Genomic DNA, 13,478 nt, shown 5'->3' with positions numbered 1-13,478 from the left:
TAAATCCTTTAATCCATGTAGGTTAGCACTTTCGTATTGGTGATACCAATACTTCATCAGACAAAAGGCAATCTGTTACAACAGTTTTTAAAGAAGTGAATCAATTAATTCAAGTCAGCTGACTTTATTAAATACAATTTAAAATAATAGCTGTTTAAAATTATTGACCATGTTTCTTTTGATGAGAGAGGTGGACCAATATCCTTAAAGTCAGAACAAAAATTGTATGGCAGCTACGTTTGAATTTTTATAAGGAGCCTGGATTAAAAGAAGCATGCTTTTTAGCTTGTGTTTTAAAATTAAAGCCATTATTACATTAGTGTTTTAGTTTATAAAATAGTGGGGTTATTTTGAGAATCTAGAAATAAATTGTTATGTTAGTGCTGATACATTATTTGTACATTGCATATATTTTTCACATATTTTTTTTATTTAACTTTTAGAACAGCTATTATTTTAAATTTTAATTAATACAGTCAGCTGACTTGAATTAATTGATTCACTTCTTTAAAAACTGTTGTAACAGATTGTCTTTTGTCTGATGAAGTATTGGTATCACCAATACGAAAGCGCTAACCTACACGGATTAAAGGATTTATTTTGGCTGTATTCCTGTGTCTCTGTCATGCATACCTTCCTTAGTCAACTTACTGGTTTTGTGAAAGTAGAAGAGAGAGTAATACTGAACCATAGAAAATAGCATAATATAGCAATCAGAGGTACACACAGAAAGAAACTGTATAGGAAAAGCAATCAGGGAAGTCAAAGCACATTTTCTGTGGGGGAAGGGTGACAGAGAAACTGGGAATGAAAGAGGGCAAGGTTAGGCAATGGGGCACACAACCAAAAAACAATGCAGTCATACAGGGGTGGGTGCCTACACAGTAGGAAGGGAAGACCAGGGCATGAAAGAGAAAGAAACATAGGGACAACAAATACTGATTGCAAGATGTGGGCAATGCACATGTGGAGGGCTGTGGTACAATAGGATAGGGGTATACCTGGTTTGGAGATACAATGGCATGTGAGTGATATGCTGACTGCTCATAATAAAATACACAAGAGATAAAACAGAGTTCAAGCACAGGTGTATGAGGCATGCAGGCATTAGTGCAAAACTACAGTTGTGTGTATATGTATAGTATGTGATAACAGAAGCCTGTGAATGTGCCCACACAGCCTCACAACTAAACTACAGATTTTCATGTGCATGCAAGACATCAGAAGCCTAAAATGGTGCCCACTGCCTCACAACTGAACAGTTGTGCAGTACCACACAATATGCACCACAGTAGCCAACTGAGTGTATCCTGGCATCTGTCAAGGAGAACAGCCTTTAATAGGACTGCTCTGAATGACAGGGAAAAAAGTTAGAATTGTAGTTTAAAAAAGAGTAGCAGTTAAAAAGGGAGCCTTTTCTGTAAACCTCCATTTCCCCCTGCTGGAGACCTTCAGATTGGCAGTGCTGTAAATGATTATGCTGTCCCTACTTCACTAGTTGTCACTCAACAGGTCAGCCAAGTCAGATCAGGCATCTGTCTTCTGAAATAGTCCCTGATAGAGTTGAAGAAGTCAGTCCCTCAACAGGCTGTACTACAGGTAGAGCAGAAATGTCTCCTTAACACACTAGGCAGACATCTCCAAGAGATATTATATCTGGCAGCTGCAACCACAAATGTCTTGTAAAACAAGATGGGTTCCTATGCTTCACAAAGGAAATGTGAATTCTAAACTATGTGCAGCAATAAAGCAAGACGTATACTTTCACAGAAAGTGAGTCCTTGGTGGTGGTCTATTGCTGGCATGTGTATATGCTGTGGGGTCTATCTGGGCATCATATCACCTGTGTTTTTTCACTGAAATATAGCAAATTCATATACATATATGGAATATAGCCTCATATGAATACACGTCATGCAAGCTACTACTAATCTGCTCGCTTAAGTGGATGCTACGTTTTGTTAAATGCTAAACCATAAACAGAAAAAGAAGTGCCAGCAGCTTTGCAACATTCTTTCTAGCAGCAGAAAAGAAGAGTTTTCAGAAGGTGCAGCCTGAGGAATTACACAGTGTTCTGCAGTAATATGTGAAGAGGTATATCGCTGATGTGATATCTATGTAAGCATTTGAACAGAACACAAAATTAAATGCTCACATAAGCCAAAATCACAATTTCGAGCTGAAAATCTCAAAAGCAATGTCTTTCAGCTTTTCCAGTTAGGGGTCACCACAGTGGATCACCGGTCCACAGATTGATTGGCAGTGAAGTTTATACGGTGTCAAGTTGCCAGCCCAGCTCCCAACCTTCACAGAAGGCACACATACATGCATGCACCTGCCTGCATGTCTTTTTTAAAACTCACTCGACTGCAAGGAGGACATACAGAATCTGCACAGAAGAGAAAATATTGAAGGCTGCAAGTGAACAGGACCTGTATTGGCAGGATTGTGGCATAGCAGGGATCAGGCTATTGCTCCTTTCCTTAATGTGGGCCAATATCTGATATAACAGGTGTTTTGTTTGTTTTACTTTTGACTGTTTCATTTTTCAGATTTTTTGACTAGATAATTGTCATTTGGCTCATGTGAGTGTTCCAGTTTTCTGATAGGATCCATTAATGTATAATATGGTCTCCTGAAATTTGTGCCTGCATACAGCCAACTCATCATATATGTATCTGAATGAATATCTACATTGTAGGTGAGGGAAGACAGCCTGCTATTAGAACTATCTTTTCCCACATATCTGGTATGTCTTATGCATACTGGCTGCAAACTGATAATGTGGTAAGGCCAGGGTATGTAACTCCAGCATCATATCACAGGAGACCACTACCACATGCTGCAACATAGTGCCCACCACCTACTCATGCTGTCTGTGAAGTCCACCCTTCACTTGTATATCTACAAAGACCTCTTCTGGCAGTCATCCCAGCTGAAAGCATCCACATGTCTACCCTTCCTGTTGCTCCGGGGTATCATTGCAATACCCCACTATCCACAGCTCAGCATATGTGTAACAGCTATTATGTTCATACCCCCTGTCCAAACCTGCACTAATGTGTATACCTGTGATTGTAATTAGTAGCCAACTGTCCCCAGCAGTCACCAATGCACAGCTGTGTCTCTTGCTCTCCATAGTTGTCCTCATAACATCTACAGGGAGTAGATGGCAGTGGGTGGACAACTGCAGCCAAGCTGAGAATATCTTTTTACATACACTCAGCACCCATGGGGACCCATGGATGCTACCTATTAGGGATAAAGGTGTTCACTGACCTTACATTTAGGAGACAGTGGTCCATCATGACATTAATAATTTTTTGGGGGTGAAGTCACACAGGACAGCACAGTTGGAGGTATGTGACAGACACGATTAGGTGGGCCTTCAAGGAAACATGCAGCATAGTGGTAGAAAGGTCAGCCAATGGAGGGGTGGCATCACCTGCTGCAAGCCTAACTGATGAGAAGACATTACTAGAGTCATTGCTTGATAATGATGAATGTACAGGTATCATACCTGGAGGAGTGGACACCAGCTGCAAACAGTGGAACAGAAAAAGAAGAGGCACATGCACCCTCTGAAATTTCTGTGTGACTGCATACCTGATGCATCAGGTTGGTAATTAAAATGAATTTATATATCAGAACTATGCACTGTGTGTTGGCAGGTCGTACATAACACTTTCTTTTTTTCATAGGTACATCAGTCACACAGTAGTGGCAACCAAGGTATGTGTCTTTTGTTTATATGTACCTCTGATTGCATACACAATACAGGGCCTCACACAAAGCATGAAAGCATTGAGATTCACCGGTGTGACCACTATTGTGGTGACAACCTGTATGGGCTGTGGCCAAATCAACAGTATGATGTCAACAGCTATGCAGAGTCTGTTGATGATGCCAAGCCACAGATCAAGTTATAGTCAGATGACTCACAGGCACTGTCTGCTTTCCTCTTGGATGGTCCTTCACCCACTGTTCAGGGTGAAGGTACAACATCATCCACACCTGGTGTATTGACTGTACAACATGTGTGCTCATCATCCCTGTTGGTGATGCTCTGCTGTGACTGAAAGTACCAGCACTGTTCACCTGTAATTGCAGTAGCAGAGGAGTCTGCTGCATCTGATATAGGGATATCTCCAGTATGGCAACCTACAAGGGGATCATGATGGCAGCATGTGTCACAGCTGGCCTCTGATATGCAGGAAGTGCTAGGGCTTAGTCAAAAGGTAAGGAAGGAGGTCATCCAGGCATAGAGCTACTCCATCTCCATAGCTCATGAAGATTGGTGTGCCTTATGGCTTCCAAGAGGATTTCATCCTTCACTACTAAATAAGCCATGGATTCTAGAGATTATACCATTGTAAGTCTTATGGGGACTATGGTGGGATGCATGGCTTCCATATCCATTTCTGAACACAGAATAGCAAGTTGCTTCATCAATATGCTACACATCAGTGTTGTCTATGTTCAGTGGCAAATCCATGCATGAAGTAGTCACATCAGGAAGACATCCTAGGGCACACAGGCTGCTCCTGTGAATCTGGTGATATCTCAGTCTGCCACCTTACTGTGGGTGGTGATGACTGCCAGTCTTCTGAGACAGGACACCTTGCCAACAGAATCAGCACAGTTATTATTGCTGCAATAATAATCCATACTTGCTGCAGGGGTCCTGGATTCCTGCCACGACAAACTAGAACCAGCCCCAAATCACAGCCATGCTTTGGCCCCCCTCCCTGTTATGATCGCATAGAGGCAGCCCTTGCCTCACATGGAAGTCATTACCATTTATTCAGAGTACTCCTCATACCTCTCAGGGCAAGAACTCCAGACAAAGCCTAAAATAATGGGGAGACAAAGGCCAAAACAGGGACAGATTTTAACTAGTGTTATTATAAACTTAGGAAGTTGCTAGAATAACAGGATTTGTGTTACCATTCATTTTCTATGGATGTGAAGTCTGAAACTCATATGTATGTAATTATTTAATGACTTTAATCCTTTGTGATTTGCTAGAAGACCACATATTTTATGAGGAACATGCCAAAAATATGATGCAAAAATCTGGACATTCTGCAAAAATCTAGACAGTCAAGAGGTATGGTATCCCTTGACAAAGACTCCCACCAATACTTCTGGTGACCTGTCCTCCCAGGTTGTTATGCAAACCATATGTCTGTGGCACTTGACATCTGTGCAGATGATGATGATAATAATGATAATGATGATGATGATGATGACACTCTCCATCCTGTGTGATGTTTGTGTAGATGTCTGATGCACAGTGTGACTCGACCATGCACTGCCCTGCATTGACTTTAACTAACACTGCATGCATCATGTTTGTTTTTTGTGATACCACACTTTCTCTGTGTGCATGTCATGGACCCATAGAGCTCGATTAGATGCTACCATGTTGCATACACTGCCATGTACTGTGCCTTTCATTGTTGGTGGTTGTGTGCAGCTACTCCTCACTGTCTCCTGGTCTCATTGTTGCTAGATTTTGACATGTGACTGTGACAGGGGCAGTTGTAGTGAGTCTGTATATTCCCCTGGATGGATGGATGGTTTGCATGCATCCTAGTAAACATGTAATGGAGTATGGGGAATAGAAAGACCATCTTACAAGTAGTGGTAGGGCATACTGCAGAGCCTCTCAGATGTATTCAGGCAGTGGAAGCATGCTTCAGGAGGCCAAGCACATGAACAATGAGGTTTCTGGCTTGTGCATTGTCAGTGTTGTTCAATGATGCTATGTGGGTTCTTTGTAGGCATAATCAACTGGGGATACAGTGTGTATCCTGCATCATCTGAAACACAACAGGAACATAAAGGGAGGACTACATGTTTGGCAGAGAAGTTTAAGACCATGTATTGCAAGAGCTAAACATCAACCCCTATATCACTAGGTGGGTTGCAAACTGGCTCACAGATAGAACCCACAGTGTGAAAGTAGCTGACTCCAAGTCAGACTGCCGACCAGTCATGAGTGGAGTCCCACATGGTTCGGTCCTGGGTCTTCTCCTGTTTGGTAACTACGTCTCTGAAGTCCAGCATGAAGAGACTCTGGCTGACAAAGTTCGCAAACAATTGCAAGTTGGGAACTATTACTAACTCCCCAAATGATGTTGACATCCTGCAGAAAGACCTCACTGAGACCAACGACTGGTGTCAACACCACGGCCTTAAGCTCAATGCCAAAAAATGTGTCATTATCCCCGTTGGGAAAAACTCGGTTCCCATGAATTACACATTGATGGTAGTCCACTGAACACAGAAGGCATTGTAAGAGATCTGGAAACACAGGTTGACAGCAACGTCTCTTTTGACTACCACATTGCCACTGTGGACAGAAAGTCCTTCTATGTGGCATATCTCATTACTAAGGGTTTTGCATCCAGGAAGAAAGAGGTCAGTGTATCCCTCTACACTTCCTCATTAGGCCAATCATCGAGTACAATGCCCCATTTGGTATGTACCTCACTAGACACCTGCAACAACTGGAGAGGCTGTAAAAGTACCTCACAAAGATGATCCTAGGCCTTAAACAGTTGTCCTATATGGACAGACTCAAAAAACTCCAACTATTCTCTGTCTCATATTGCCTACTTAGAAGCGATCTCTGCTTGACTTACAAAGCCTTATCTGACCCAACACTGTTAGAAATGCTACATCTAAAGAAATCCCAATCTCTCCACACCACATGCTTCAGAGACCTCAACCTCATTCGCAATCAACAGAACATACTGGAGGGAGTTCATAACCCAGAGACTGCCCATGCTATGGAATAGACTTCGCATACATGTCAAACAGAGCATCTCACTGGACCTCTTCAAGAAAATCTTGAGTGAATGGGAAATAGAAAATGTTCCCCGCGGATCACTCCAGGGGCTGTACTCGACAGAGGCACTGGGAACTAATGTTGAGTGGCATGATGCCAGGGTAATCCTATGGAGTAGGCTTGTAAAGGCTCCAGGGCCATTAGCATAGTACTTACCTATGAACCTATGCACTATCGGAAGGCTATCAAGTCTGATACTCAAATACCTTTTATTATTTGATGACTTCAGTCCTCAATGACTTGCCAAAAGATCACAAATTTTTATGAGGGACGTAAAGTCAAAACTTTGGGCATTCTGCAAAATTCTGCAAAATTGGGAGGTACATACTGTGATATACCCAGTTTGCCCCTGGTTTTCTCTAGATGGTCCTTCTAATAACTGTGGTAAGTTCTACACATACTTTAGTGGCTACCAATATAAGAAGTCTGTGCATTCATCCTGATCCTCTTTGTAGGCAAAACATGTAAAACAATACCTGTGTGATATATCTGACAATACATAAATGGTCTGTCAGCTGCTGGTCACTTAGCAGATGGTATAATACCCATTGCCACTATCATTTTGTTTATGCACCTGACTCCATGTAATGCTTCTAGATATGAGATAGCAACCTTTATAGTCAGGAAGTGCTGATTTGCAAACACTGCTGCTACTCCAGCTATCTTTGGTTATTGAGACTCTGAAAGTTGCCATTGCTTTTTGCTACTGTAGTGATGCACAACTTTCTATGCACCTAATGCACCGTTGATTATGAATGATGACCTGTTTTCAAATTTGATCATTTGCATGTCATTATGCGCACACTAAACTGAGGAACTTCATTTGCATGCCATTATGAATCCATTTGCATGCATTAATTTTTACACTATCTTCCTTACTGCTCTACAGAACCAGCTAATACTATGAATCGCATGTGCAATCCACATGGTCACGTCGAACACAGTTACGCTCTGTGTATTACACAACTTGACTATGAATTCCACCCATCGATGCTGAAACATTATAGCAGTACCTTCTTTCTCAATACGAAAAGTAGTATTCCTAGTATACAAAATGATGCAGATTTCTTGCATTTTCCTAGTTGTTTGTCATATTGTCTTCATTTACTATGCCAATTAAATATGCATATACTCCAGCTATACTATTTGTGTCCTAATGAATGTAAGTGGATACTCACTGAGTGTGTCAACAGAATCTAGGCCATAGAGAAAAATGAACTGCTAGGATCAGCCCATTTATCTGGCTAGCAAATAAATTATAAAGCATTTATGTGCAGTTCCTTTGTGTAATTCATTAGATACTGTTATGAATTTAGTCCAGTGATTTTTATTGTTGAACTTATGTATGCACAATTTATTTTTATTTTTTCATTAATAAATGTGCTTCTTCTGTCACATCTTCAATTGTCTAGTTCTGTTTTTCTTGTCTAGTAGTGGTCACAGTTTTTTCAGTTCTTTTATCAGGTCTGTTATAAAATGATCTATTTGATAGTTATGTTGCTTTTGTTACTGCAGTACTGCAAACAGTATTGTAATGGATATGTCGTTATGTACATATTACACAATGTATGTTAAATGCTTTATATTTTACATTTGAAAACCATAATTAAAAAGTTGTATTCCCCATTCATTGTAGAATGAACTTATATAAATTATATATATTTTCAGTTAAATCTCACTGTTGATTTATTTCTTTTTGCATTCCTGTAGATCTGGAGAGGTTGTATGCAAAGGAAAAAGACTAAACAAGAACGAGATGACGAGATGATATTCATTGGCATGGTGAGCACGCTTTTCACCTGAAGCAGTGTCAGTCTTTCGTTACTTCACTAAATGATAGATAGTGTCATTTTCTTTTCTTGCAATTTTGTGTCAGCTTCTTTGCAGCCTTGCTTTGGGATTACAAAACAGTAAAGATGCACACTAGGACAAGGTGAAGCAGAGTAGTACTTTTCTCTAGAACACACATCAGTATTTATAATGCTAGCTGTAGCCACTTCAGACTGTTTATCACTCACTGGAAGATATAATTACACCAAGGACGTCCGAAGCTGAAACGCAAACAAATACCAATCACAACCAAAGTATCACATAGCTCACAACACCAGTGTGCCACCCAACAACAGCCCCTATGGCAAGACAACATACCCAACACTTTAGTCATAGGCGACTCTATAGTCAGGCACACTGATGTCCCACTCACCAGGCTGAACAAGGAGAAAATTACAGTCAGCTGCCTGTCGGGTGCCAGGATCTGCCACATAACACATGCACTCAAGTCACTCAACAACAAGTGCAAATACAACTTTGTCATTGTCCATGTTGGAGTGAATGACTTGAGACGTACCTCCCTGGACTACATGAAAAGAGACATGGAAGAGCTCTTGAATCAAGTGACCAAGGCAAGTATGACCCTAGCCATGAATAGCATCTTGCTTCACCCAGAATGATACCACAGTATAAGGACAAAATGAATGAATTCGACAATTGGCTAAGCTTCTGGTGTCATTCAAAGGGGATCCAGTATCTGTCTGCCTGGGACGACATGATCGACAAACCACGATGCTTTGCCAGAGATGGTCTGCAACTGTCTCCCCTGGGATTCAGGTTACTGGCTAAGGCTCTTGCCACCCCCTATAGTGCCTTTTTAAGGCAAGGGTCAAAGGATAAAACCACCACCATAACAGGTACAAGTATGCAAAATCTGAAGGTAATGCTACTCAATGCTAAAAGTCTAAACCTCAAAATGCACTCTCTCTAGGCACTCCTAAAAATGGAGAACATCAATATCTGTGCAGTAACTGAGACCTGGTTCAAGGCTCCAGAGAGCACCTCTGCAATACCTGGTTACAACTCTTACCACACTTTTTGGCCACCAAACCAGGACCAAAACACTAAAGGTGGAGGAGTGTCCATATTCACCAAGAATATTCACACCTCCAGGCAAGTTGCCCAACACAATGCATCCAAAATTCTCCAGGTGCAACTAACACTTGGTAAGACTGCAGTCCAAACTGTAGCTTTCTACAGATCCTCCTCCTTGCCCCAAGATTCTCACTACACATTTCTAAACATCCTGGAAAATATTAAGATACAACCAAACACCCTAATACTGGGTGATTTCAACTACCCTACCATTAACTGGGAAAACTACTCATGTAACAACACCTTTACCCAACGGTTCTTGAAATTCATGAATTCCAATACCCTGGATAAACTAATCCATAGTCCCACCAGGAGCTCCAATATCCTGGACCTGGTCAATACCAACATGGGAAATAGATGCTCCACACCAGTGGTCACCCCCTCGTTGGTTAGGTCTGACCATAAGCTAATTACCTTTGACATCCACATCCCATCCCCACCTCCCAGTAAGGAAACCTCCATAAAAAACTTCTCTAAGGCCAACTTCATGCTACTCAAGTCAGAAGTGACAAACTTCATGATACCCATGCAGATGGGAACTGAAAGTTCGATTGCTGAATCCTACACTAAAGCACTGTACGAGCACATCCACTCTTGCATGAATCGTGCCATCCCAAATAGAACCAAGATGCTCTCCTCCAGAAAAAGTAAGCCAATCTGGTGGTCCCCTGTCATAAACAAACTGTACAACAGAAGGAAGAAACTGAAAAGAGGAAAATCCCAGGATGCAAAAAACTCCCTTACCAGCCTCAGCAAGAAGCTGAGATCCCTCATAAAATCCTCCAAAGCTAGTTACAAAAATAAAATTGCCAAAGATTCCAAAGACAACCACAAGGCATTCTATAGCTATGTCAAGAATCTAAATGGCAATGCTCAGATCTGCTCTGAGCTACAACAGAATGGCATTAAATATACTTATCCCAAGGACATTGCCAATATCCTGGCAGATCAATTCAGTGCCAACTTCACCCCCCTCTCACCCCCTAAAGGGCCCATCTTAATACTGAAAGATCACCAAATTCCGGTAATCATGGCCACAGAGGTAAAAACCTCCCTCTCCAAAGCTATGAATACAGCATCCATGGGACCAGATGATATCCCAGGCTGTGTACTACATGAACTACAAAATGAACTGGCACCTGACTTAAGTGTCATTTTTAATCATAGCCTCACCTCAGGCTTTGTGCCCACTGAGTGGCGCACAGCTACAGTTATCCCACTCCACAAGGGGGGGATCCACCTTGGATCCTGGGAACTACCATCCCATCAGTCTGATGAGCCTGATCTAGAAAGCCATGGAATGTATCATCATGGAACCTATAAACAAAGACATTGGCAACCTTCAAACACTGGACCCCATCCAGTTTGGGTTCATAAAGGGCTGATCATGTCTCCTGAACCTGATTGACTTCTTTGAATCAGTCTCCAGAGCCGTGGACGAGCATAAGACACTCCACACGGCCTATCTGCACCTCACCAAGGCCTTAGGCACCATCCCCCACTCTGGGATCATAAATAAACTTACTAAGCTGGACATAAATCCCTACATAATTCGATGGATTGCCAACTGGCTTACTGACAGAACCCACACTGTAAAAGTAGCCGACTCCAAATCCAGCTCCAGAAATGTGACAAGTGGAGTACCTCAGGGTTCAGTCCTGGGACTGCTGTTGTTTGGCATCTACTTCTCTGAAGTACAGGCCAACACTAAGGGACTCTGGCTAACAAAATTCGCAGATGACTGCAAACTGGGAGTCATTATTGAATCCCCAAATGATGTGGATATTCTACAAAAGGGCCTTACAGAAATAGATGCTTGGTGCCAGAGCCATGGTTTCAAGCTCAATGCCAAGAAGTGTATAGCTATCCCCTTTGGGAAAAAATATGTACCCATGAATTACCACATAGGTGGCAGTACACTAAACACTGAAAGAGTGATAAGAGACTTAGGAACACAGGTGGACAGTGGACTCACCTTCGATAACCACATTGCCACAACAGTCAGGAAATCCTTCTATGTGACACACCTCATCACTAAGGGCTTTTCATCCAGAAAAAAGGAGGTCATTATCCCACTGTACTCATCCCTCATTAGACCCATCATAGAGTACAATGCCCCATTTGATATGTACCTCATAAGACATCTGCAACAACTGGAAGGGCCACAGTAACACCTCACTAAAAGAATCACAGGCCTAAAGCAGATACCCTATGCTGACTGACTAAAAAAACTCCAGCTATACACTGTCACATATCGTCTGCTCAGAGGCAATCTCTGCTTAACATACAAGGTCATGTCAAACCCAGAGCTGTTGGACATGCTACACTTAAAGAAATCCCAAGCCATCAGACCCACATGCTCCAGGGACCTAAACCTTGTCATCACAATGAACAAAACATGCAGGAAGGATAGGTTCCTGACCTAGAGACTCCCCATACTCTGGAAGAGACTGGCCATACATGTCAAGCAGAGCACCAAGGAACCTTGATGACTGGATGGGAGACAGGAAATTTACCCCCGGGATCATGTCAGTCGTCCTGTTAGATGGGTCCATGGAAGTAAATATTATGGGAAAAATAGCCAGGGAATTGTTATGGCTAGGCTTGTATAGGCCCTAGGACTGATAGCCTAGTACCAACCTATGAACCAGATTCAGATTGCTGCAACATCACAACATGTCTCGTAAGTATACAATAATATCTTCTGCTGAAACATGCTGGAGCATGTGGCATGAGATAGAACATATATTTTTTTGAAGCTATGATCAGTAAAACAGTATACATAAAAGCTACCCTTTGCAGATGTTTAATTATAACTTTGTCACATTTGTCCACTAGTTTCCTACACAGTATAAGTTGCACATATGCATATATTGTAATATGCATTGAATCTGTCACATCCAAGAGGTCTCAAACTCATATGAAGGCTGCAATCTCCGAAACAAAAATAGTTAATGCAACAAGGACTGTATTGTAGCAGTTTCTTTTACCCAGCATCATGCTGATATGAGAGCCACATGTTTGAAATCCTAAATCTGTTCTGTAATTGGAAGGTTATACTACAGTCACATGTTTAAGTCATGCAATCATTTTATAGTATAGCTGCATGCTCTTTAGGCATTAAAACCGATGTTACTTTTGTAACTTTGTATATTGCCTTACTTGTTAATTTCACTGTGTTGTTGCTGACATAATTAATGTAACTTTGCATACTAAATATATAACCATACTTTATATCTGACAATTCTATACAGGTAATGGCTGTTCAAGATATATATAAAAGAATAGATGAATGATTAAATGAATGTGTGCATGAATGAATTAATGAATGAATAAATACAAAAGAAAGAAAGAAATCACCCCTTTTGCCTCACCTTCTCTACTGATAATAATACTATCTTAATTTGCTGCACTTTCAGTGTCACAGGAATTCAAAGCAGCACCCCTTGGTTCTGAAAGCACTGCATAATATTAATATACTTAAAGAATTTGGCACTTATAACTGATTACCTGTTATTTCCTCAAATTGAGCATCTTTGGTTGCCATTCTGATTTTATGTACTGCTTGTGAAGACTGATACAGAAGGGTAAAGGCTGTCGTCCGAGCCAGATAGAATTTTGCAGATAATTCTGTCATTTGTAAATATAAATGTAAACTACAGGCTTGCTGTCTTAAATTTAAACAAATACTGTTACA

General features: G+C 41.3%; 1 protein-coding gene across 1 annotated transcript in view; it reads left to right on the top strand.

Annotated features, from left to right (window-relative positions):
* Window positions 1–13,478, top strand: part of IQCA1L (IQ motif containing with AAA domain 1 like) — a 1,829,164-nt gene that overhangs the window by 473,401 nt on the left and 1,342,285 nt on the right. Inside the window, exon 5 of the mRNA XM_044067599.1 lies at window positions 8,567–8,638. Coding sequence (XP_043923534.1) covers window positions 8,567–8,638 — 72 coding nt within the window. The remainder of the gene's footprint in view (window positions 1–8,566; window positions 8,639–13,478) is intronic.

This window comes from Protopterus annectens, chromosome 3.part1, assembly GCF_019279795.1.
Source record: "Protopterus annectens isolate FY-2018-M chromosome 3.part1, PAN1.0, whole genome shotgun sequence".
Classification (NCBI taxonomy): Eukaryota; Metazoa; Chordata; order Ceratodontiformes; family Protopteridae; genus Protopterus; species Protopterus annectens.
Note: the sequence above shows the minus strand (reverse complement) of the source record. Positions and strands in the feature narration are given on the sequence as shown.